We start from the raw sequence: 27,464 nt of genomic DNA, 5'->3' as shown, positions 1-27,464 counted from the left end.
TGAATTGGTTTTTGGGGATTTTTTTCGCCGTTCCGTGTGTGCTAAAATTGATAATGCAGCTTTATTCTTCGGTTCACTACAATTACAGCGGTACCACATTTAAATCTTTTGGTATGTTTTGGCGCTTTTACACAATAAAAACAATTTTATAGAAAAAAAATAGTTATTTGTGCATTGCTTTACTCTGAGAGCTGTAGCTTTTTTATTTTTCGGCCTTGGGGGGTTTATGGCGGCTTGTTTTTTGCAGGACAAGATGATGTTTTCAGAGATACCATTTTTATTTACATTCGTCTTTTTGATCGCGTTTTATTCCCCTTTTTGTTCAGTGGTATGATGATAAAGCATCGTTTTTTGCCTTGTTTTTTCTTTATTTTTTTTCCAGTGTTTACTAAAGGGGTTAACTAGTAGGGCCGTTATATAATTCGGGTCGTTCTGGATGTGGCGATAACAAATGTGTACTTTTTTATATATTTTTTACACAGATAAATGTGGATTATTGGATTAATTTATTTTTTTTTGTTCTTTATTTATTTATTTTTTATTTATTTTATTATTTTTATTAACTACTTTTTGTTTACTTTTTTACATTGTCCCACTTGGGATGTGAATTTTCTGTGCCCTGATCGCTGATCTAATACTCCGCAATGCTTCTGCACTGCGGAGCATCAGATCAGCGTCTGACAGGCAGGTATGAGGCGTCTCGGCTCCTGCTCTCTGAGCAAACACTGACAAGCCACCATCCTGAAGGACCCCATGGCCATCTTGGAACCGGGGTCACCATGCAGAGATCATCAGCTTAACGAGATTGCATCGCGTTGTGCTGATGGGAGCACAGTGAGCTCACTCCCTCTGTGATGCCCTGTGATGTAGCTGTCACTATTGACAGCGGCATCACAGGGGTTAAATGCCCGTTATCTGTGCTAGCACACATCATGTGCATTGCTTCGGCGTGTCAGCTCTCACATAGAGCTGACATGCACACTCGATAGTGGCGGTGCTCAGTGTGAGCCTGCGCGATCACTGCACCGTATATATACGGTGCATATCGGGAAGGGGTTAATCAGAGAGGCAGCACAGAGACTAAAAGTAACCCTGACGGAGCTGCAGAGTGCCTAGGCAGAGTATCTATGCTACCACAATAAGCCGTACACTCCATAGAGTTGGCCTGTATAGAAGAGTGGGCAGAAAAAAGCCTTAACTTACACACACAAAAAGTGAGGCTTGTTTATAGTTTGCCAAAAGACATGTGGGAGACTCTCCAAATGTATGGAGGAAGGTGCTGTGGTCAGATGAGACCAAAATTGAACTTTGGCCAGCAAGATAAACGCTATGTCTGGCACCAAACCAACGCGGCTCATCACCCCAAAAACACTCATCCCCACAGTGAAACATGGTGGCAGCATCATTCTGTGGGGATGTTTTTCTGCAGCAGGCATCGGCAAAATGGTCCGAGTCGAGAGGAAGATGAATTGTGAGAAATACAGGAACATTCTTGAGCAAAACCTGTTTCAGTCTGTCAGTGATTTAAAGCGCACCTATCAGCAGGATTGTGCGAAGTAAACCACAGATTTTCAATTGAATTGGACTAAGATCTGGGCTTTGACTAGGACACTCAAACATTTACATGTTTCCCCTTAAACTACTCGAGTGTTCCTTTAGCAGTATGCTTTGGGTCATTGTCTTGTTGGAAGGTGAACCTCCATACAGTGGAATACATAAGCAGAGCACCACATAAAGCCCCTCCACAAAAGCCCACCACGAAGCGCGAGCATATTATTATCTCAGGAATGAAAATAAAGATTAAAAAAGAACCACAGCACAGATTTCATCAATAAAAGTATCATTTTAATCAGTGTAATGGCGCCCACCAGACATAAGTATGTGGTTTACTTCGCACAATCCTGCTGACAGGTGCACTTTAAGACTGGAAGATTGCTGTTCACCAGAGGAAACCATCTATCTTGAAGGAGCTGGAGCAGTTTTGCCTTGAGGAATGGGAAAAAATCCCAGTAGCAAGATTTGGAAAGCTCATAGAGACTTATCCAAAGCGTCTTGCAGCTGTAACTGCCACGAAAGGAGGCTCTACAAAGTACTGACTTTAGAGGGGTGAATACTTATGCACACTGAAGCTTTCAATTATTTTGTTTGCTTCAAAATAAAAAGAAAACAAAATGTTTGCAGTTGTAGGCATGTTATTTTACATGAACTGATGCAAGCCTTCAAAAAAACTGAAATTCCAGGCTGTGAGGTAGCAAAACATGAAAAATGTCAAGGTGTGAATACTTTCGCAAACTGTACATCTATGATTTACCAAGCTCCTGTCCAGCAATATCCACGCCGAGTCTCCCAGGCTCGTATTGCATTGTATTACACACATGAGTCCTGCCGCCCATCCGTAACCAGTAATGGGCGGGCGGCAGTTCTCAGACTGCTTTCAGACGTTTAAGGTTCATCCAAAGTAGGTGTGAACTGATTGTTATGCTATGCGAGCCCAGCAGCCAATGTCATAGAACCCTAGAAAACCTGATGAAGGAGATGAGTGCTTATTTTGACACTGGGGAATAAAGTCTTTAAGAAAGATATGTCAGAGTAGTGGATAGCCTCTTTAAGACTGATTTGTTACAGCCAAGCATGTGTTCCCTAGGTGTTCACAGTGTGTTGAAACATGATGTCATTATGGACGCCTCTAATCCAGATTATGTGCTCGTTGAAGAAGAAGCAAGTAGAGTCGCCCAGGAGGCTTTGCGAGTTTTAAAAGTTTCTCGCCAACGTTGCAATGCTGCTTCTTCTGGGATACCAACATGGACTGGCATCAATAGTGGAGCTGGATCTAGGTGGGTGCATTGGGAAATACTAATGAATCCTAATGTTTTGTGTGGATTTTGATTTATTAAAAGAGAAAAATGTGTTGTCATTTTAATGTTTTGAATTAATTATTTTTACAATGGTATGGTATATTTAAAAGAAAACAAAGTATTTTTATGGTTTCCTTCTATACCATGTAATCGGTGCACAGTTTGTGTCCGGCCTTTTCATGGGCCATTACTGGATCCAGATCACCATTCTTATCAGTAACTTTGAAGAAAAAAGGAGAGGAAACCATCATCCCATCAAAAATATCTCAGAAAATGACCATGGATTGAGAGGATGTGCGATGCACGGATCTTTGGTGACGGTATCCACGAGGAGATGGAGGGACAAAAATGGAGGCTGTAATCTGGCATCGGAACTGCTAAAAATTCTGAAGTTTATTCAAAAATGCAGAAAAACATAAGTGTTAAAATCCCACAGGAAAGAACCAGGACATGTAACACCTTACACATTTTGGACCATACTTGTCCTTACTCATAGGCATACTAAATGAAACATCCTGGCAAATAAATACCCATTTCATTTTCTGGAACTGAGGTTACATTAATGAAAAATACACCCCTGCATTACACATTGTGGTAGACCGGCTCACTCAACAGCATACGGAGGTAGACATGGGAACACTGTCTCTTTAAATTCTTCCCAGGTTTATTATACAGACAGCATAAACTGTGGTGAAGTAAAAATAAACAAGGCTCTTTGGGCAAAAACAGGAAGACAAAGCACAGTCCTTCTGGTAGCGGGGATCTGCCCGCTCACAGTTTAGCGAACAAACGGTTCAGCTTTTCCTTTTTAGGACACAAAGCTCTGGAGTTCCTCTCTCCAGCCCTACCGAACACTGATTCAACAGCTGGCTACTTATTGCCCAGGCCACACCCTATGGTGGAGATATGGGGAACCACCCGTTCTACATCTGTTCACATAAAATCCTAGCCAATTAAAAATGTCCGATTAACCCCTAGACACATAGTGTGCTGGAGCAAACTTCTAGGTTTCACCTCACTGAAGCTAAAACATATCTTCCCTCCAGTACTTTGCCAATGACTTTGTCACAACATTCATATAACAAACACAACGAGAGATAAGTAGAGAATCACACCGACGTCATGTGTCACAACAGCACGGGAGAGCGAGTGTCGACACAGCGGGAACGGCGCCAGCACAGGAGGGGAGTATAATCTTTTTTATGTTAATGGGCTAAGCGTGCTTTATGAGCATGGGTTGTCCAAGTAGTAGACAACTTCTTTTAACTTGGGGGGGGGGGGGTCCACGCAAGTTTTGGCTTTGCTGAAATCTTGACCTGAAGAGGTGACCAGAGCTGCAGTGCTGATTTAGGAGTAAGCACCATCCCAATGTATTTCTCGTCTTGGAAATCAGGTTTTCTTATTGCAGTTCTCATTTCTGAGCTGTACATAGTGCTGTGTGTAAATAATTTTTGTTTCCATTTGACAAAGGTGCTTGTATCTTCATCAGATATTCACAGTCCTCATGTCAGAAAATAGTCTCTCTTACAACTTTTTGTGTTTATTTTTTACATAACAATTTGTCTTTTGTTCATATTATGTTTTTCTTCATATAAGAAAATCTATTTCTCATATGTTCTATTGGGGGACACCGTAACCATGGGACAGTCTGTTGCCACTACTAATGCAAGTAATTGAAAATTGCTTGAAAAACTGAGGAACCTGGTGCTATCAGGCAACGTATAGTCTGCTGGGGAGGAGCCAATTTTCAATTAGTTGCATTAGTAGTGTCAGCCTCCAGGTGGCAGCAGACTGTCCCATGCTTACCATGTCCCCCAATGAAAACTATGAGAGAGATTTTAAGGTGAGTAAAATTCCTCTTTTTTTTTTTTCAGACGGTTTGGTCAGAAAAAGAACCCTTTGTTACGCGGTGCAGATGTGCCCGAAACCTCAATCCCTCAGGAAAAGTGCAAGGTAAAACAGCTGTGTTATGGAAGTTTTCGCCAAGGAAAAGCTTTAATATCTGTGTATTAGAAGTCCTGCTCATTTCCAAGTGTATTGTGTAGTGATTGTCTGTCTTGAGATACAGTAGTGTTCAAAATAACAGCAGTCCAATATGACTAACCTGATTAATGAATGTTTTTGGTATAAATTATATTACCACATGACAATTTACCAGTTGGTGCAGTAGATTCTAAGAAACCCAACAGACTCCGCATTCATGATCTGCATGTTTTTGAGTCTGTGTATTTGAATAATTAATTGAAAGGCGGTGTGTTCCAAATAATAGCAGTGTGGAGTTCAATTAGTGAGGTCAATCATTCTGTGAAGAAACAGGTGTGAATCTTGTGGCCCTTATTTAAGGGTGAAGCCAGCACATGTTGTACATGCATTTCTCCTTGAAAGCCTGAGAAATATGGGTCATTTGAGACATTGTTCAGAAGAACAGCGTACTTTGATTAAAAAGTTGATTGGAGAGCGTAAAACTTATTAAAAAAAAAGTGCAGACGATAATAGGTTGTTCAGCTAAAATGATCTCTAATGCTTTAAAATGGAAAGCAAAACTGGAGAGACGTGGAAGGAAACGGAAGACTACCATTCAAATGGATCGAAGAACAGCCAGAATGGCAAAAGCTCAGCCAATGATCAGCTCCAGGATGATCAAAGACAGTCTCAAGTTACCTGTGAGTACTGTGACAGTTAGAAGACGCCTGTGTGATGCAAGAAGTCTCCACCAAAGTCCCACTGTTAAAAAAAAAAAAAAAGAAAAAGAAAAGCTCTGAAGAAAGTGAAGCATGGTGGTACAAGCATCATGCTATGGGCATGTTTCTCTTACTTATTTACCACATAGCTGGGATCATGGACCAGTTTGCATATACTAAAATACTTGAAGAGGTCATGCTGCCTTACGCTGAAGATATGGCCTTCAGATGGGTGTTTCAACAAGACAACGACCCTAAACACACCAGTAAATGAGCAAAATCTTGGTTCCAGTCCAACAAAATTGAGGTTATGGAGTGGCTAGCCCAAGAACACTTGTGGGGTGACATCAAAAGTGCCGTTTCTGAGGCATAGCCAACAAATGCCTAAAAATTGTGGCATGTAGTCAAAGCATCCTTGGCTGGAATAACAGTTGACAGGTGCCAGGAGGTGGTTGACTCTATGCAACATAAATATAAAGCAGTTCTAAAAAAAACTGTGGGTATACAACTAAATATTAGGTTAGTGATTCACAGGAATGCTAAATCCTCAAAAAAAAAAAAAAAAAGTACGTATTATGAGTGTGTAAAGACAAATGCAGACACTGCTATTTTTTAGACCAGCCCAATGTTCATTTTTTGATATTTTCTGTAAATTAGTTAAAAATTATATACATTTCTCCATGTTTTGAATTCAAAAACAGCAAGCAATGTTCCCAATGCCTGGAAATAAAAACTAGTGTAAAGATTTGGCGCTCAACTTGTGTTTTTGAACACACTATTATTTTTAACAGTACTGTACATATCTGAGATCATGTACTTACTGATCACATGTACGGAGTTCAGAGGAAGGTGATCAGATCATCAGACACGGACCTCTTCCTGCTGCTGCGGTCTCTGCTGGGCAAGGATCAAGAACTAATGTGACAGGCTAAAATGCTTCAAAATCAAACTGCCAGTGATCTCTGTGCTTGAAGCTGCCCATAGAGATCACAGTGCTGGGAAGTAATTGTTGCCTCCGAGGAATCTTTTTTTTTTTTTTAACTTAAGATTTGCATCTAATTGATGTCAATGAAGACTGCTACATGTGTCTTAATTGCACTCCAGTGATTGCATCCCTTTACATAAATGGAAGCTGCCTGTATTATCTGTCATGTAACTGGAATTTAGTATGTGGGAATCTGGCTTGTAGCTGGTTAAGTATTGGGTGTTTGTAGAAAGCAAGTTCATTGATTTTCTTTTTTTTGTACTGAAAACCTTATTTGCCAACATATTTGTGACAGTAAGGAGATGCTTTCACTCCGCATCTTCGTGAACAAGGAGACTTCCATCAGCTAATGTATGTGCACTTTTATTACCGTAATTGGAGATACTTATAAGAAGTAATTTTCACTAGAATCAATAGCACATGGAAAATACATTTCTCGTGGTGATTGCAGTGAATATCTTTAAGAAATATTCACTTAAAATATGAACGCTTGTTGACTACCAAAATGCTTAAGGAAGGGATTCCTAAAAGGTGCTTTTATTCAATACTTTGCTTATCTTTATGTATATAAGTCACTAATCACATTGATGTACATTAGAATAATGTCCGTCAGCGATAAGCTTCAAACTTGGGGCTCCTTCAGACAGCTATGTTTCACATGCGTGTTTTCATTGTACCCATTATAGTCTATGGGTCTGTTCACACGTCCAGCTTTGTGATCCAAAATAAAAAACCAGACATGTCAAGTTTTTGAAAGTAGTTTTGGATCAAACTCTCCAATTTAAAGTGGGTCAATGAAAATTTTGGAGCGCTCACTGCACGGCTCCTAGTTGTATCCTGTTGCTGGACGATTTCATGCTTGTTTGATAGCAAAAGTCTTCCCATATGCAAAGATACCCTGATACAAGACACTCATGTCCATTTTGTTTACATATCAGAAAACATACGGATGTGTGAATGAGGCTTTATGGTCTGCACTTGTTCTAGTGATTTGCATTTAGAGGAGTTACGGATTTACATAAAATAGTTAATATTGGGCAGTTGGAGAAAATCCTTGCATTAGAAAACTGTAATTATACTTCAGTGACCTAAACAAGGACAAAATGCTTTCACATCTGCCAGGGGTCATTGTGAGTTATAAAGGTTTCACTCTGCAAGACATTTGTTACCTTCTCCTGGCTTCACCCTGACTAGATCAGGGGTGGGGAATCTTTTTTTTCTGCCAAGGGCCTTTTGGATATTTATACCATCCTTCAGGGTCCATGCAAACTGCGCTAACCCACCCACAAAGTACATCCTGACGCTGGCATTGGTGCAAGAACGTAACCTTTCATTGCACGCTTCTCAGCGCTCAGTAGTGAATACTGCTCACAGAGCAAGAAGAAGTTAATGGGCCAGATACTGAGCCAAATACTGTGGTCTCCAGGAATCTGTTGGGGGCCAGATAAACTGTAATCAAAGGCCGTAAACGGTCCGCGGGCCTAAAGGCCCCGTCACACTTATCGATGCTGCAACGATCCCGACAACGATACGACCTGTCAGGGATCGTTGCTGCGTCGCTATGTGGTCGCTGGTGAGCTGTCAAACAGGCAGGCTCACCAACGATCAGGGGAGCAGCGACATCGTGGAAAGAATCTTTCCACGATGTCCTGCTCCTGGTTACCAGCCTGCTGAAGCAGGAGCAGGCTGGTAACCATGATAAACAGCACGTTACTAGGGGCACACGCGCACCTAGTAACCCGTTGTTTATCATGGTTACCACTCTGCTACAGTGAGCGGGAGGTTACCGCTCACTTTAGCAGGCTCGTAACCATGATAAACAACAGGTTACTAGGTGCGCGTCTGCCCCTAGTAACCCAATGTTTACCATAGTTACCAGCCTGATCGCTGCTCCCGCTGGTCACACACAGCGATGTGTGCTGACCAGCGGGAGGGCAACGACCAAAAAATGGTCCAGGACATTCTGCAGCGATCAGCGACCTCACAGCAGGGGCCTGATCGCTGCAAAGTGTCACACATAGTGACATCGCTGGTGAGGTCGCTGTTGCGTCACCAAAACCGTGACACAGCAGCGATCTCGCTAGCAATCTCGCTATGTGAGACGGGGGCTTAAGGTTCCCCACCCATTCTCTAGATCATATGCAATACACATGGGTCCTATATTTTGTTCATCTAGAAAGCTGCTGTAATTTCTGCACTGATTTTAACTCCATACTGTCTTGTGTGATCTGCTCTGTGTGTTAAATTCACTCCCCTATGTACAGTGGCTTCAGTACAATCTCACCCTTACTTTTGTGCAAATTAGCCCCTCTCCAGACGCTGCCTCTAGTACTACCCATTTGTAGCTACCCTGTAAGTTGCTGTCTGATCAGTAAAGGGTAACACTGGTGCCACTCACTGCCACATTGGGAGGTGAGCTGTGCCAGTGATGTCACATCACCAGATACCTGCCGATACACATGCACAATCAGCAGCTATATTGCACATGTCCTATTTTAATTGACAGGCTGTGTGAGATTCTTTTGACCCAATTTGAGAGGATGCTGATTTTCTTGCTGCGTTTTAGCTGATGTAGGGAGTCTTAGGGTATGTGCACACGTTAAGTGTTTGCAGCAGAAATTTCTGTTCCTTTTCTGTATCTTTTGGCATTAAAAAAGCTGCAAAATACATGCATTTTTATGCATACTTTCCCTATTCATTTGAATGAGTGAAAACTCTGCAAAAAGCCAGAACTGTTCAAAAAAGGTCTGAGCCACACATCCAAAAATCCTGGGTTGATCTATTTCCACTAGGCAGAAATTTACAAAACTGAACATGATGTTTTTAGTTTAACCTTCTGATTATGTATGAAGCCCACTGCCACATCATGGCAAACCGCTCAGTGGGTCCTAACTTTTTATTGCCTTAAAGTTGCGACACCATGTGGCCACTACCACCTCATTGATAGTGCACCAGCAGGATGGGTGACCTGGTGCCTTACAGTGCCCATGCTGCAAGACTGAGTCCCAATTGCTACACGTCACACCACTTCACAGCCACCACACAGCACCAACATCAAGTGAAAAGAGCTAGAAAACTCACCTTCCACATGCTCACAGATTGTGAACGGAGAGCAAAACTAGATCATTGTATGATTTTAGGACATGCAGTTTATGGTGTAAAACCCTAAAAAAAATGCTGAAAATTTGACAAGCTACAGATCTGAAACTGCTTCAAGCCTGAAAGAAAAAAAAAACAGAAATCTCATTCACTTTGCTGGTACTAGGAAACCCTTCAGTTTTTGTGACAAAACAGTGTGGAAAAACATGACAAAAGCGCATCAAATAGTGAACGTGTGTATATACCCTTATAGGCAACTTTCTGGGAGGTAAAGGGGGTATGCTCAACTTGTCTCTTGAGCAGCTCACAGCTCTGCAGTCTCCTTACTTCCTGGTTTCTGGGGTGGGCTCTCCTCCTTGAGTGATAGTTCTGGTGAGTAGCATAGATGACTATGTAGTATTAGTAAAATTATAAACCTTAGCAGAAGTTCTGCTGTAACATATTCAGCTGTCAGTGGTTTGTTCTCATCTACACTGTAAAGCCCCCCGTCTCACATAGCGAGATCGCTGCTGTGTCACGGTTTTGGTGACGCAACAGCGACCTCACCAGCGATGTCGCTATGTGTGACACTTTGCAACGATCAGGCCCCTGCTGTGAGGTCGCTGATCGCTGCAAAGTGTCCTGGACCATTTTTTTGGTCGTTGCTCTCCCACTGGTCAGCACACATCGCTGTGTGTGACCAACGATCAGGCTGGTAACTATGGTAAACATCGGGTTACTAGGGGCACACGCGCTCCTAGTAACCCTTTTATCATGGTTACGAGCCTGCTAAAGTGAGCAGTAACCTCCCGCTCACTGTAGCAGAGTGGTAACCATGATAAACAACGGGTTACTAGGAGCGCGTGTGCCCCTAGTAACCCGATGTTTATCATGGTTACCAGCCTGCTCCTGCTTCAGCAGGCTCGTAACCAGGAGCAGGACATCGTGGAAAGATTCTTTCCACGATGTCGCTGCTCCCCTGATCGTTGGTGAGCCTGCCTGTTTGACAGCTCACCAGCGACCACATAGCGACGCAGCAACGATCCCTGACAGGTCGTATCATTGTCGGGATCACTGCAGCGTCGCTAAGTGTGACGGGGCCTTAATCGCTGCATTTATATAGGACTGATAAAAGCAGCTTTCCAGGAGAGCAGATAACTGCTGTATAGGAATCAATAAGCTGGAGCGGTGTGGCTGGGATATTAAGAGTTAATCCTTCTCCTGGAAGACTCTGCCAGGGTCTGGGCAGGCACTAGTGGTCAAGATGTAAGATAACAGCTTTCATTGCAAGAGAATGACAGTAGATAGATTACACAAGTTTACTTTTGACTTGCCTTTTCTAACTAAAGCAATTTAATAACTAGAAAATACCCATTTAAGTATGCAAATTAGCTCTCCATTGGAAAGAAAATGGTCTCTCTACTGTCTTCTCTGTAGTGTACAAGTTTATCTTCTCCCTACTTTCAGCTGTCACTCCCTTTAGGCTACTGTCACATTATCAGTATTTGGTCAGTATTTCACATCAGTATTTGTAAGCCAAAACCAGGAGTGGGTCAAACCTGCAGAAGTGGTGACGTGTTTCTATTAAACTTTTTGTCTTATTTTTCCTCATCTGGTTCTGGCTTACAAATACTGATGTAAAATACTGACCAAATACAGCATAAGGCCACATTGTGTATTAGGGCTCTTTCACATGTCAGTGTTTCGAGAACATGTGGTGTCCGTTTCCACACGTACTGGAGACATTGACACTCGTAGACCCTTTCAAATGAATGGGTCTGTGCACATGTCAGTGTGTTTCCACGGACCGCGTGTCTGTGGGCAAAACACGCTGACATGTCCGTTTTTTACCTGCAGCACGGGCCGCAAAACGTCCCGCACACGTGCACACTGATGACACACGGATGACATCTGTGTGTCACGTACCAGCGCCTGGGAATCAGCGATACTGTTCCCAAGCGCCGAGTGCTGAACGCTGCTCTCATCATTGTCCCTTGCTTGCACTGCGATCAGTGCTAGTATGGACAATGTTAAGAGTAGCATTCACCTCCCAATTTCTCCAATACCTGTAAAAATAAGAATAAAATAAAAAAAATCATTATACTCGCTTGTCTGGAGACGACCACTCACACCGAGGAGCAGAGGAGAATGACGCACTGCAGCAAAAGGGATCCTGTTCTGCGCTCAGTGAGTGTGACCGGACACGGCTCAGTGCAAGGGCCCGCTCACTGCAGCTAGCCATTCTCCTCTGCACCTCAGTGTGAGCAGTCGCCTCAAGATAGGTTAGTATAATTTTTTTTATTTTATTCTTATTTTTACAGGTTTTGGAGACATTGAGAGGTGAGTACTACGCTCAACATTGTCCCTTGCTAGCGCTGATCGCAGCACAAGCAGGGGACAATAATGAGGGCAGCGTTCAGCACCCAGCGCATGGGAACAGCGCGAACCTTACCGCTGATTTCCAGACGCCAGTACGTGTGATACTGATGCGGCACACGGTTGCCACATGGACACACGTACAAGGATATCTCCGCTGCTTGTTTTTCCAGTACCAGAAATATCCGGACATGTCAAAGAGGCCTTACTGTGAGAGAAGGGAGATACACAAGCTTCTGATCCCCAAGAGGTCTCCACTGAAGCAGCGAGGTAATGGAGCTATAAGTTGTAGGTATGGAAAATAAGCTCCACAGGCAGATGTATTAAGGAGGTTAACATACAGTACAACAGATAGAAAAGTCCTGCTTGTAAATATTTGTCCCAAGCCTATAAAGCTTCAACTTTATTAGGAATAAAGTAAAAACTCCATATTGTGAACAGTAAAGTAGTGAACCTACGCATTTTGACGAGTAGCCTTAAATTGGGTTAATCACATCAGAGGTGAAGAGACTTTACCACAGTAAAATGGTGGGCATTCTGTATTTTATGGAGTCAGTTTGTAACATTATAGTAAGAAAAAAACTGAAAAATGAACATCCTATGTTCCTGTTTGTATTGAATTTTCTGCCATTTCTTTTCTGTTTTTCAGGATATAAAGACCATTAAACAAGAACAGTGCAAAACCATTACTCCTGCTCACTTCAATGGAGAGACCAAAGCCTCTGACTCAAGTAGTTCTACCCTCTCTTCATCCAATTTGCTTGCTCGTATGAAGGCAAGAAATCATTTAATTCTTCCTTCCAGAGAAGAAAGTGAGATAGAAAGTGGCCTTAGGACAGCAGACCCTACTGAGCATGATGAGCTCTTATCAGATATGAGAAACTTTATAGCATTCCAAGCACAGCAGGATGGCGAAGCCACCACCCAAGAGCTGCTCCTGGAGTTCGAGGATAAGCTGTCCCCCTCACAGTCCTGTGTTTTCCGAGAACTACTGCGTAAACTTTGCACTTTTCATAGAAAGCCTGATGGTGCCGGAGTATGGAGACTCCGACCCGAGTTCCATTGAATCCTTCTAACTTCTGAGTGCACTACCTTGTGATTTATATAGTAGTGCTATTAAGTGCTCAGACCACTCCATGTATTCTTCAGGACAAAGTATTTATCTGAGCAACCGAAAAAAGAGCTACCGTATTTTGCACATCTTAAACATTTGAAATTGTTGGTATGTTTTAAAAAGAAAATGGTTCATTGTTGTATATGTTTGAAAAAGTTTTCCTCTCGTATATAAGAATGGTTATACTTATTGTCTAATTTTTCCTCATCTGGTTTTGGCTTACAAATACTGATGTAAAATACTGACAATCCCCAATGTGTGAATGTGGCCTTATGCTGTATTAGCGCTCTGTGAGACGTTTCACTTACTGCACAACAAACCTACAGAACTTAAAAATTATAGGACCATTAAAACTTCTCAGAGGGAACCTGACAGTACATTCAAGTCCAGATCATGGGCAGCATGAATCAGATACTTTGTTATTGCAAAACCCACGATAAAAACATAAAAACAAATACCCTGCAGTAAATAAACAGTAATAGTGCATGAAAATAATATAGGGTACTTAGATAACATAATTTTGATAAAAATAACTTAAAAGCCATCCCACCATGTCACGGTGACCCTATTCAGGCAGTCCTAACATCTAATATTGAAACCTTACCATTTATGAAGTGACGTACATGTGGATAAGGGCTGAGAAGGACTGAGACGCAGCTAGTGGACATGCAGCCATGGGGAACTACATAAATGTAATGTCCAGCTTGAAGAAAAAGCACGCCACATCTTTATTTGCACTGGGTGCAAAAAAACTGAAACAAAAAACCTAAAGAATTGAACTGGGGTATAAGTTGGTGTGCATGCAGCGTGTAAGCGCATGTTCACACTGGCCACTAAGCAGACAAAACCTAAGATAAAAGCATACAAATACCAGGCAGTAAATAAACAGCAATAGTGCATGCAATGTGAGGGGAATCTCTTGCTATTTCTATAAGGACTTTCTGCAATACAATATATCTACCTCATTGCTGCTAAAAGAAATTACTCATTGCATTTTATTTAATACAACGCAAATCTGGTGAGAACCTGGTATAATCTGGGGGTCCATTTACTTTGCTACTATTGAATAGATAGATATTAAATAGCTAAATTTTTGTCTCATGAATACAGAGAGCAATATTTGCTTCATAATAATTTTTATTTCTTAGCACCAACATATTCCGCAGCACTTTACTAAGGTGACTTGTATAGACAATAGAGACATAACAGAGTAAACACATAATTCAACAGATACCAAGAGGTGTGAGGGCCCTGCTCGCTTGCAAGCTTACAATCTATGAAGGAACAGACACAAAAGGTACATGATAAAAAGTGCTTGTATCGTATGGTCCAGTCATTAATATAAGTAGGGTATTCCCATAACGCTGCATGAAATGGTCACCAGCCAGTATGTGTACAAGTACAGATATTAAGTGCATGGAGGGTGTGTAAGCAAATGCTACAAGGGCACTGTTAAAACTGGGGGTATTTGGAATGAACCAAGCAGGACAATTCGATTAATTCCCGAAAAGTGGCGCAGCTCGCGAGAAGTCTTGGCAATGGGAGTGGGAGGTTCTGATTATTGAGCATGTTAGTCCTTGGTAGTGATGAGCGAACCCTTGGATGTTCAGGTTCGGCCGAACTTTTTAGAAAGTCTGGTTTGGGACCCGAACTTGACCACAGGCACCGAAACCTATGTTAGTCAATGGAGACCCGAACTTCGGTGCTGTAAAATGGTCGGAGTGAGGGCTAGGGGGCTGCAAAAGGAAGGAAAATGGGGGTAAGAGCAGGACAATTGTCCTACAAATGTGGATAGGGAAATTACTTAAAAGGGTTCTGTCACCATAGCAATCATGGTAAAATAGGAAGTGAATGAATAACATAAAAATTTTAAGTGACCTCAAAAGAGACCAATTCAGTTAAAAATTTCACCCACAGAGCATGGGGCTCAGTACTCCTACAGCTCCAAAATGTCAGCTCCAGTAGCATAAGTTACAATTGCCGCAGATGAAAAGCTGTTAGTATGATCTTGGATCAAGCTGGATCCCCGCCGCGAGGCTTGCTACTGGCAGTCAAGTTAAAAATTTCCCCCAGAGAAGCTGATTAAACATTTCACCCACGGAGCATGTTTCCACATTTCCCCCATTGAAGCTTAAAAGTTAGCTTATATTTTCACCCTCAGAGTATTTTTTCACATTTCTCCCACAGAAGCTGATTAAAAACTTCACAGACAATGGGGCACATTACCCCCACAGACAGGTGTGCAAAGTACACACAGCGGCTTAAAGGCACAGTACTCCCACAGGTATGGGTTAAAGAATACACACAGCTGCTTTTGGCACATTTCCTCCACAGAAGCTGATAAATTTCACCCACAGAGCATGTTTTCACATTTCCCCCAGAGAAGCTTATAACAAATTTCACCCACGGAGCATGGGGCACAGTATCCCCTCAGGCAGGTTTGCAGAGTGCACACAGTTTTTGCCACAGTACTCCCACAGGTGAGGTTGCAGAGTGCACACAGATAATGGCAATTTAGAGGTTCTCTAATTGGAATGAGTAGTTAAATCCTTTAATGCACATTAGGCCCGGCCACAAAGATAGAGTAAAATTATTTTTTAGGCCCACTACTCGTACACATACAGCTGCAGAGTACACCCACAGAAGGTAACAAATTTCACACCCAGACTATAGGGCACAGTACCCCCACAGGTAGGGTTGCAGAGAACATACATTGGCTTAAAGGCACAGTACTCCCACAGATATGGGTTAAAAAATACACACACAGTGGCTTTTGGCACAGTACTATCACAGATCTATCAAATTTCCTGGATTGACAGGCGACATAAAAGTAGATACTGTGCCGCCTGTAAAGGGCATAATGGAAGTTGGAACAAAATGTTCAGCGATACAAAAATTCAGTCCTTTTTTTAGTAGACTTAATGAGGAAGTGACAGTGTCCGGAACAGAAAAGAATGAAATCACAAATCGAACAGATCGGACACTCTTACCACATCATTTAAGTCTGCTAAAAAAAGGACTGAATTTTTGTATCCCTGAACCGTTTGATCTCACGGATTTCAAAATATATTTATTCAAGGCAACATGCAAGATGCATTTGCATTTTAAAAGGTTTGTGAATAAAGATCTTAAAACTACAACACCATCAGTGGCAGAAGTCCCAAATAGTATGGATCATCTGGAATTCAATGTGTTGTCCCAGGATCGAATGCAGCAGTCAGATATAGATCTCTTGTTGAGCTTAGAGGAACCATTTTCCACAAACAAACGTGCTTTTGTTCCAACTCCCGTTATGCCCTTTACAGGTGGTGCAGTATCTAGTTTTATGCCGCCTGTCAATCCTGGAAATTTGATAGATCTTTTTCAAGGGAAAGTGATCTCTGATGTAAAGACATTGCTGTATAACCAACCTCATGATAATTTAAATTCCGGCAAAAAAAACCCTTTTAGAGAAATCAAATCTGGGGAAGATGTTATAATCCGCGAGGCGGATAAAGGGGGTAATATTGTGCTTCTGAAAAAGGCACAATATTTAGCCAAATCAATGAGACAGCTCTCAGATTCGAGTACTTATAAAAAATTATCACGGGATCCTGCGCAGAAATTTAAAGGACAATTACTTACATTATTGCGAACGTTTGTGGAAAATGGTACTTTGTCTAGAAAGGCTGCTGACAAACTATTACCGTGTTATCCTCAAAGGTCACATTGGTACTACCTCCCCAAAGTGCATAAATCCCTGTATGAACCTCCTGGCCGCCCGATTATTTCGGAAATAGGCTCTATAACAGAGTCTTTAGCCAAATATTTGGATTGGTTACTAAAACCTCTATTTATTAGTATACCTTCTTATGTAAAGGATACGGGAGATTTTTTGAAGATTTTGCAGGATATCGATTGACAGGAGGATTGGTCTATGGCGTCCGTTGATGTGGAGAGCCTCAAGATGTGGGTGTGCAGGAAATCTGCAGAATTCTGGGAGGGGCAGGGAAAGAAGATAGATATATAGACTTTGTCAGGGAAAGTTTGTCTTTTGAGACATAATGCTTTCAAATTTGGAAACACCTGGTACACTCAAATTGTAGGTACAGCGATGGGTACTCCCGCCGCATGCACCTTCGCTAATTTATTTCTTGCAATATTTGAGGAAATATATATTTACAGCAGCACAAATACTTTCCTTAAATATATTAGATCCTATCATAGATACATCGATGACGTTTTCCTGATATGGGCTGGCACAAAATTGCAATTTGATGAATTTGTGACTTACCTGAATTCTGATAACATGGAAAATATGAAATTTACCTCCGTGTTCGATTTTTAGATGTACGTATCTCAATAAAAGGCAAGATTTTTACAGAGTACTTCAGAAAAGATACTGCAACAAATATGTTGTTGCAGTATGATGATTACCATCCTCAGTATACAAGGCATGGACTTACATACAGCCAGTTTTTGAGACTACGTAAAAAATAATTCCAATGAGAAATTTTCAGAGCAAGCGAACGATTTGTCAGGTAGGTTACAGATTAGAGGATATCCAACCTGTGTAATAAATGAAGCCCTATTGAGAGCGAGTAATCAGACTCAAAAAGAATTATCTAACCAGAATAAATTTCATAATATAAAAGAACAGAAATTCATAATCAATTTTAAATTTAATCCCATTACTAATATTATTAAAAGGGCTATCAGAAAAAAACTAGTATTTGTTGGAAAAAGATAAAGATTTAGCGGAGAGGGCATTATTGATACCCATTATCTCTTACAGAAGATGCCATAATTTGGATGATTCATTAGTTCATAATAGATTTGTTCAAAAAACATTGACATTGTTAGAAAGAAATCCCGACAGGGAATTATAAATGCGGACATTGTTCTTTCTGTAAATTCCACAGTATTGAAAAAGTAATTAGGATAGGTGCTATCACACATATAGTAAAAGAGCATGTTGTATATGTAATATTATGTCCCTGTCAATATTTTTATCGGCAAAACCATCAGACCGTTATTTGTCAGGTTTAGAAAGCATTATAATTGAATTAAGTCAGGTAGAGGCTCACCAAGATTAATTTAACATGTAAGAGAATGTCACAAAGCCAATCCTAATGTGCTGCAGTTTGCTGGCTTAGAACAAGTAACAAGTTAGATTACCAACACGAGGGGGGGGACCAAGATAACCTGTTATTGAGACATGAGGCCAGATGGATATTGAACTCCGATGCCCAGGGTCCGCTTGGACTCAATGAGAAGTTAGATTTTTCTGTCTTTTTGTAAATTGACATGCAATGTAATGCTAATCTGCAATGGTTGCAGTTGTTTTTATATTGTTTTTAATTTTTTCAATTATTTGTATACGTGCACTAAATGCTTTAAAAGGAAGTAGTGACACGTCCTACTTACCTTGGACCTGTAGAAGCAGCGGAAGGTTGCAAAACGGCCGTAGTCCTCTGCTCCTCCTTCCCCCGCATATCTCTTCGGGGATAACGCCAACATGTCCCGTGTATCAAAATAAAGGACTGTTTTACCAAGATTCGGTGAGTGCTGCCTTTATCTACTCTTTTCATGCACGTTAACTAGGGTCAAGTTTCCTGATAGGTGCAGAACCTATATAGGGCCCATAGGGGAGTCAGGGTTTGTCGTTTGAGCTGTTTAGGGGTCTCCACTCCCATTTTCCCCACTTCTAGAGCACCCTTGCCTTTTCCTCGTATATCCTGGGTTCTCCCCAGACCCAGCATGACACTTATCTCCTCTTCCCACAATCGCATACAATATTTCTCCCGTGCATCCTCCCCCCTACTCTGGTACTCTCTACCCCAAGACAAGGGCAGACACAGGGGTCCCTTGCCGGCTGGCTAATACTGAGGGCAATCTGGCCAGTTTCTCTGAGCCGGAGGCTCCGGGGGGCCCATGGCCAGATTGCTCTCATCATACAGGGCAGGCAGGGAGCGATCCCTCCAGCTCTGCTGCCTACAGTAGAGAATAGGCAGCGGAGCTTCAGGGATCAGTCCTCTGCTTCCTGCCCACCCGGAGCTTTGTCTGACACGGGCGTGCGCACAGCTTGATGACGTCAGCAAGCAGCGCGCGCCTGTGTCAGGGCGAAAGTGGCCAGTGAGGACGATGCTGCAGGGGAGGGGGCTGAGGTGTTTTTTTTTTATTTTGTTTTAGCCAATACAGTTGGGGACTGGGAGAGTACACTGAGGTGTCGGGTGGGAGAGAGCAATGATGAGGGTGATGGGGCTGGTGGGGGAGAGCAATGATGAGGGTGATGGGGGAGAGCAATGATGATGTGGGAGAGCAATGATGAGGGTGATGGGGCAGATCAATGATGAGGGTGATGGGGGAGATCAATGATGAGGGAGAGCAATGAGTGTGATGGAGGTGGTTGGGGAGAGCAATGATGAGGGTGATGGAGGTGGTGGGGGAGAGCAATGATGAGGACGGTGTGGGAGAGCAATGATGGGGAGATCAATGATGAGGGTGGTGTGGGAGAGCAATGATGAGGGTGATGGGACTAGTGTGGGAGAGCAATGATGAGGGTGATGGAGGTGGTGGGGGAGAGCAATGATGAGGACGGTGTGGGAGAGCAATGATGGGGAGATCAATGATGAGGGTGGTGTGGGAGAGCAATGATGAGGGTGATGGGACTAGTGTGGGAGAGCAATGATGAGGGTGCTTGTGGGGGAGAGCAATGATGAGTGTGATGGAGGTTGGGGAGAGCAATGATGAGAGTGATGGAGGTGGTGTGAGAGCAATGATGAAGGTGGTGGGGGAGAGCAATGATGAGAGTTATGGGGCTGCTGGGGAAGAGCAATGATGAGGGTGATGGGGGAGAGCAATGATGGGGATGATAGTGCTGGTGGGGGAGAGCAATGATGGGGGTGAAGTGTGAGGGAGGTGGTGGGGGAGAGCAATGATGAGGGTGACAGGGCTGCTGGGTAAAAGCAATGAGGATGGTGGGGGAGAGCAATGATGAGGGTGATGGGGCTGCTGGGGGAGAGAAATTATGAGGGTGATGGAGTCCTGTGGGGGAGAGCAATGTTGGGGCTGGTGGGGGAGAGCAATGATGAGGGTGACAGGGCTGCTGGGTAAAAGCAATGAGGATGGTGGGGGAGAGCAATGATGAGGGTGATGGGGCTGCTGGGGGAGAGAAATTATGAGGGTGATGGAGTCCTGTGGGGGAGAGCAATGTTGGGGCTGGTGGGGGAGAGCAATGATGAGGGTGAAAAAAATGAAAATTTTAATTTTTCCCACAAAAATATTGATTTAGCCCCAAATTTTTCATTCTCACGGGGGTGATAGGAGATAATGGACAGTTCAATGTATTGTGCAATTTCTCCTAAGTACACCGACACCACATATGTGGTTGAAAACTTGGAAGGGACGGAACACACTTTGACTTCTGGAGTGCAAAATTGTCTGGAATAGATAGCAGATGCCATGTCACATTTGCAGACCCCTTGATGTGTCTAAACAGTGGAAACCCACCAAAAGTGACCACATTTTGGAATTACACGCCTTAAGGAATTTATTTAGAGGTGTGTTGAGCACCTTGAAACCTCAGGTGCTTTACAGAATTTTGTAACGTTGAGCCGTAAAAATGAACAAATCCATATTTCCCACAAAAATGTTGCTTTTGCCCGAAATTTTTCATTTTCACAAGGGTAACTGGAGAAAATGGACAGTTCAATTTGTTGTGCAATTTCTCCTGAGTGCACAGATACCCCACATATGGTGGAAAACTACTGTTTGGGCACCCGACAACATTTTAAAAACTGCACCCCTAAAAGTGCTCAAAATCATATTTAATACGTTTATTAACCCTTCAGGTGCTTCAAGGAAATAACAGCATTGTGGAAGGAAAAAATGAAAATTTTACTTTCCCTCAAAAATGTTGATTTAGCCCTTAATTTAGTATTTTCACAATGCTAACGGGAGAAAATGGACCATAAATTTTTTTGTGCAATTTCTCCCGAGTATTCTGATACTCCATATATGGAGGAAAACTACTGTTTGGGTGCACAGCAAAGCTCGGAAGGGAAGCAGCACCATTTGACAATTGGAGTCCAAACTTGACTGTAATAGTTAGCGGATGCCATGATGCGTTTTCAATCCCCTGATGTGCCTAAACAGTTGAAACCCCCTAGAAATTTATTGAGAGGTGTGGTCAGCAAATTGACCCCAAAGGTGCTTCACAGAATTTGTAACATTGAGCTGTGAAAATGAAAAAAAAATTTCCTGCAAAAATGTTGCTTTTGCCCTAAGTTTTTCCTTTTCACCAGGGTAACAGGAGATAATGGACCATACAATCTGTTGTATACAGATATCCTATATATGGTGGAAAACTACTGTGAAGGTACACGACATGGTTCTGAAGAATAGAAGCGCCATTAAAATTCTGGAGCGCAGTTTTGGCTGGAATAGATTGCGGATGCCATTTCACGTTTGAGTAGCCCTTGACATGCCAAAACAGCAGAAAATCACACAATTGACCCCATTTTGGAGACTACATCTCTCAAAGAATTCATCTAGGGGTGTAGTAAGCATTTGTAAATCTCAGGCAATTTACAAAATTGTATCACTTTCGGCTGAGTAAATGAAAAATTGCCTTTTTTCCACTAAAATATTGCTTTGGCCACTGGTATTTAATTTTAAAAAGGGATTATAGGAGAAAATGAATGGTACAATTTGTTGTTCAATTTCTCCTGGGTAACCAATACTCCATATTTAGTCAAAAACATTTTTTTAAGGCACAGTGCAAAGCTCAGAAGTAAAAAAAAAAGCATCATACTGGAGTTCAGATTTTCCTGGAATGAATTGAGGGAGCCATGTCACGTTGGCAGAGCCTCTGAGGTGCCAGAACGGCAGAATCCTTCTGTAAGTGACTCCGTTTTACAAACTACACCCCGTAATATGAATTCATCTTGGGGTGCAGTCAACAAGTTGACAACACATGTGCCTCACAGAATGTTATACCACTGGGTGATGAAGAAAGGATAATTACATTTTTACCACAAAAATGTTGTTTTGGCTCCAAGTTTTTTAAATTTTTATATGGGCTAATGGGAAAAAATGAACCACACAGTTTGTTGGACAATTTCTCCTAAGTGCACCAATACCTTTACATGTAATTAGAAACTACTTTTCAGACACAGGGGAAGGAGCGCTATATTATAGTGCAGATTTTGCTGTCATGGTTTGCAGGTGCCATGATCCATTGAAAGAGCAAAGTTAATAACAAAAAAAGGACTCTGACCCATTATGAATAAATATTCAGTTTAGGTCTTGAGGGTACTCCACAAATAACATTATTCTACAACTACCATCAAGCAATTAATAATTCATATACACAATATACTTAAAGGGAATCTGTCACCCCCCCCGGTGATATCAGACCTCTACTATGGCCATACAGGTGATAGAAATGTGAATCTATACTTACCTGTATGGCCCATAGCAGAGGTCTGATTGCAGAGAAATCTGCTTTTATAAAGTCTGTTTTCCAGTGCACATTTATGGCCTGCTGGAGGTAATTTTGCAGGGCTCTGGCAGTGCTCATCCTGTTCCTCCTTGCACAAAGGCGGAGGTAGCAGTCCTGCTGCTGGGTTGTTGCCCTCCTACGGCCCCTCCACGTCTCCTGGTGTACTGGCCTGTCTCCTGGTGGCGCCTCCAGCCTCTGGATGCTACGCTGACAGACATAGCAAACCTTGCCACAGCTGGCATTGATGTGCCATCCTGGATGAGCTGCACTACCTGAGCAACTTCTGTGGGTTGTAGAGTCTGTCTCATGCTACCACGAGTGTGGAAGCACAACCAACATTCAAAAGTAACCAAAACATCAGCCAGAAAGCATTGGGACTGAGATGTGGTCTATAGTCCCCACCTGCAGAACCACTCCTTTATTGAGGGTGTCTTGATAATTGCCAATAATTTCCATCTATTGTCTATTCCATTTGCACAACAGCATGTGAAATTGATTGTAAATCAGTGTTGCTTTCTAAGTGGACAGTTTGATTTCACAGTTTGATTTACTTGGAGTTATATTCTGTTGTTTAAGTGTTCCCTTTATTTTTTTGACCAGTGTATATGTCCTAAGATTTATAAACCGCCTCCTTTGTAGACAAAGTGCTGTGTTGTTAGCAGAGGCAGAAATATAACATATGGACAGAACATAGATACCCAGTCATGTAGACATAAATACATATTTAAGTAGATTGCAGTCCTAAAAAAATCCATTCATTGAGTATATATGGTGTTAAATAGTAGGACCAGGTTGATACAGACCATAAGCCATTGTAGTACGGATACTGTTAACCAATGCCCCTACGTGCGTTTCGGTGCTAAGCCTTCATCAGGGGGTGCTACAGTCATGAGGCCCTGTGATCTATATAGGGTCCAATTCCCCTCACCTTAATGTGCACCTGTGTGCATAGGCGCATGTGGTTCCCCAATCCGGCCAGCATCCCAAAAGTCCCACTTACCCCATTTTGTAAATTACACCTCACTGGTAATTTATCTACAGGTGTAGTGACGATTTTGACTTCATGGGTGTTTTCCAGAAACAAGCAGCCATGGATGTTGCTGAGTGAAAATTGCAAATCTGCCATTGTAGATATATATTGTGCATAGCTCATGCTTCTGGAGAGATGCACCCCATAAATTAAGTGGGCTCTCTTCGCTACAAAAGTACTCAGTCCGGGCCCCCCTCTTTTGCTTCTGCTCATCAGGGCCCTGGTGTCATGGGTGTGTCAGAGGTGACAGACAGTCGCCCTGCAATGGTTTGCAGGAGATCTCCACGTTTGGCAATGCAGACAGCTACCTAGATAGGAGGCTGTGTTTAGGACCCAGCGACTACCTCCCTTTAGTCTGCGTGTATATATACCTGGTGTATCTAGATGGGTGTCACCGGTTATACTCATTTCTACTTGGAACTTGGCTGAAGCAGCATCACGCCCTCCCTGGAGTCTTGAGGCCTTGTGCCCTGTTGCAATTTCCTCTAAAGCTAAGTTCTAATTCCCCTGTGTTGCACTCACATCTGGCTTGACTCTCTGTGGTGCACACACACCTGGCGTGACATTAAAACAGGCCGAGCACGTTTTGGGAGAAAAAAAAAAAACGACACTATATTGACATTTTGTTTGTTTTTTTCTTTGTGTGTTTTTGGGCGTGCACCTTTTTTTCCTTATCCTCTTTAGTATGGGATCAGTTGCAGAGCTTGCAGAGCAGTTCCATTGTCTGTCTCTGGAGGTGAATGACCTCCGCTGTGAGGTTCAGCAGCAGTATCACCGGTTACAGGCCGCCAATGTAGGGGTTTCTGCTGGTAGATCTGTCCAGCCTGAACCCAAGGTTGCCCCCCTGGACAGGTTTTCAGGAGGTAGGGAGAGTTTTTTTGTGTTTAAGGAGGCATGCAAATTGTATTTCAAGCTTTGTCCCTACGCCTCCAGTAATGAGGAGCAACGGGTTGGCATTGTGATCTCTCTACTGCAGGGAGATCCTCTGTCGTGGGCGTTTTTTGTTACCGCAGGATTCGGTTTGTCTCCAATCTTTTTTGGAACTCTTGCCCTTATCTATGATGACCCAGGCCAAGTCGCCTTGGCTGAGTCTAAGCTATGTCGCCTTCAGCAGGGGATTCAGTCAGTGGAAACATACTGTTCGGAATTTCGTAGATGGGCAACGGATTCCAAATGGAATGACTCACCCCTTAAAAGTCAATTTTGTGAGGGGCTAACGGAAAGGTTGAAAGATGCCTTGGCTGTATATGGTACCCCTCAGTCCTTGGAAGCTGCCATGTCTTTGGCCATATGTCTGGATTGGCATCTTCGGGATAGATGGGTTCGACCTCCTTCTCCGGGGCCTTCTTGTCGGGGTTGTGTACCTTTGCCAAGGGAGCGGTCTGGGGGTGAACCAGTACTGGGGGATGTGGAGGAACCTATGTAGTTAGGGGGTGTCTCTACATCATACATCTCCCCGGAGATTTGCAAGAAAAAAGGCGTATGCTCTTTTTGTGGGAAAAAGAGACACTTTGTTGGGACCTGTCCTTCAATTCCTAAACAAAAGGAGACTCGTTTAACTCTCTGTAGTCTGGAGTTGGATAAACAAGGGGTGCATTTGTGGCCAAACTGCAGTTCCCACTTTGTCCTGAGAGCTGAGGTGGTGCTAGAGAGCAAAACCAAAAAAAATTCTGTGTTTGACAGTGAAGCCGGGGTCAGCATGGTTGATGCTGAGTTTGTGAAAACTCATGGTCTTGCTTGCTGTGCGTTAGCTGAACCTATTCCCATCTTTGCCATTGGCACCACTTGCACAGAAAGCATTTACTCAGATTGTACATAATGTAAAACTGAGGGTGGGGTCAGTTCATTGCGAAATCATCCCTTGCTATGTTTTGGAAAATCTCCCTACTCCGATTGTTTTAGGTTTCCCCTGGCTTGTTAACCCCTTAAGCCCCGCGGGTGGTTTGCACGTTAATGACCGGGCCAATTTTTACAATTCTGACCACTGTCACTTTATGAGGTAATTACTCTGGAACGCTTCAACGGATCCCCCTGTTTCTGAGATTGTTTTTTCGTGACATATTGTACTTCATGATTGTGGAAAAATTTCTTCGATATCACTTGCGTTTATTTGTGAAAAAAATGGAAATTTGGCGAAAATTTTGAAAATTTTGCGATTTTCAAAATTTGAATTTTTAAGCCCTGAAATCAGAGCGATATGTCACACAAAAGAGTTAATAAATAACATTTCCCACATGTCTACTTTACTTCAGCACAATTTTGGAACCAAAATTTTTTTTTGTTAGGGAGCTATAAGGGTTAAAAGTTGACCAGCGATTTCTCATTTTTCCAACAAAATTTATAAAACCATTTTTTTAGGGACCACATCACATTTGAAGTCACTTTGAGAGGTCTTTATGACAGAAAATACCCAAAAGTGACACCATTCTAAAAACTGCACCCCTCAAGGTGCTCAAAACCACATTCAAGAACTTTATTAACCCTTCAGGTGCTTCACAGGAATTTTTTGAATGTGGAAGAAAAAAATGAACATTTAACTTTTTTCACAAAAATGTTACTTTAGACCCAATTTTTTTTTATTTTCACAGGGGTAACAAGAAAAAATGGACCCCAAAATTTGTTCTGCAATTTCCCCTGGGCACGCAGATACCCAATATTTGGGGAAGAAACACTGTTTGGGCGCACGGCAGGGCTCGGAAGGGAAGGAGCACCATTTGACTTTTTGATTGTAAAATTTGCTTGAATAATTAGCGGACACCATGTTCTGTTTGGAGAGCCCCTGTGTGCCCAAACTTTGGAGCTCCCCCACAAGTGACCCCATTTTGGAAACTAGACCCCCCAAGGCACCTTTCTAGATGCATAGTGAGCACTTGGAACCCCCAGGTGCTTCACAAATTGATTCGTAAAAATGAAAAAGTGAAAAAAAAAAAACTTTTTCATTTTTACGAATCAATTTGTGAAGCACCTAGGGGTTCCAAGTGCTCACTATGCATCTAGATAGGTGCCTTGGGGGGTCTAGTTTCCAAAATGGGGTCACTTGTGGGGGAGCTCCAATGTTTGGGCACACAGGGACTCTCTAAATGCAACATGGTATCCGCTAACAAATTGAATGGAAAATCGGCTCAAATTGTTAGCGGACACCACATTGCGTTTGGAGAGCCCCTCTGTGCCCAAACTTTGGAGCTCCCCCACAAGTGACCCCATTTTGGAAACTAGACCCCCCAAGGCACCTTTCTAGATGCATAGTGAGCACTTGGAACCCCCAGGTGCTTCACAAATTGATTCGTAATAATGAAAAAGTGAAAAAAAAAACACTTTTTCATTTTTATGAATCAATTTGTGAAGCACCTGGGGTTCCAAGTGCTCACTATGCATCTAGATAGGTGCCTTGGGGGGTCTAGTTTCCAAAATGGGGTCACTTGTGGGGGAGCTCCAATGTTTGGGCACACAGGGACTCTCCAAATGCAACATGATATCCGCTAACAATTTGAGCCGACAATTTGTTAGCGGATATCATGTTGCATTTGGAGAGTCCCTGTGTACCCAAACATTGGAGCTCCCCCACAAGTGACCCCATTTTGGAAACTAGACCCCCCAAGGCACCTTTCTAGATGCATAGTGAGCACTTGGAACCCCAGGTGCTTCACAAATTGATTCATAAAAATGAAAAAGTGTTTTTTTTTTCACTTTTTCATTTTTACGAATCAATTTGTGAAGCATCTGGGGGTTCCAAGTGCTTACTATGCATCTAGATAGGTGCCTTGGGGGGTCTAGTTTCCAAAATGGGGTCTCTTGTGGGGGAGCTCCAAAGTTTGGGCACAGAGGGGCTCTCCAAACGCAATGTGGTGTCCGCTAACAATT

At 42.6% G+C, this 27,464-nt stretch overlaps 1 protein-coding gene across 1 annotated transcript in view; it reads left to right on the top strand.

The window, feature by feature from the left end:
* Positions 1–17,456, top strand: part of ERCC6 (ERCC excision repair 6, chromatin remodeling factor) — a 135,897-nt gene extending 118,441 nt beyond the window's left edge. Inside the window, exons 19-21 of the mRNA XM_073686094.1 lie at positions 2,645–2,834; positions 4,730–4,808; positions 12,625–17,456. Of these exons, the coding sequence (XP_073542195.1) occupies positions 2,645–2,834; positions 4,730–4,808; positions 12,625–13,041 (686 nt within the window). The 3' untranslated portion in view covers positions 13,042–17,456. The remainder of the gene's footprint in view (positions 1–2,644; positions 2,835–4,729; positions 4,809–12,624) is intronic.
* The last annotated feature ends 10,008 nt before the right edge of the window (positions 17,457–27,464 follow it).

Source organism: Phyllobates terribilis, unplaced genomic scaffold (assembly GCF_046119375.1).
Source record: "Phyllobates terribilis strain yellow unplaced genomic scaffold, ASM4611937v1 Scaffold_5__5_contigs__length_657084704, whole genome shotgun sequence".
Classification (NCBI taxonomy): domain Eukaryota; kingdom Metazoa; phylum Chordata; class Amphibia; order Anura; family Dendrobatidae; genus Phyllobates; species Phyllobates terribilis.
This window is presented reverse-complemented; position numbering and strand designations above follow the sequence as displayed.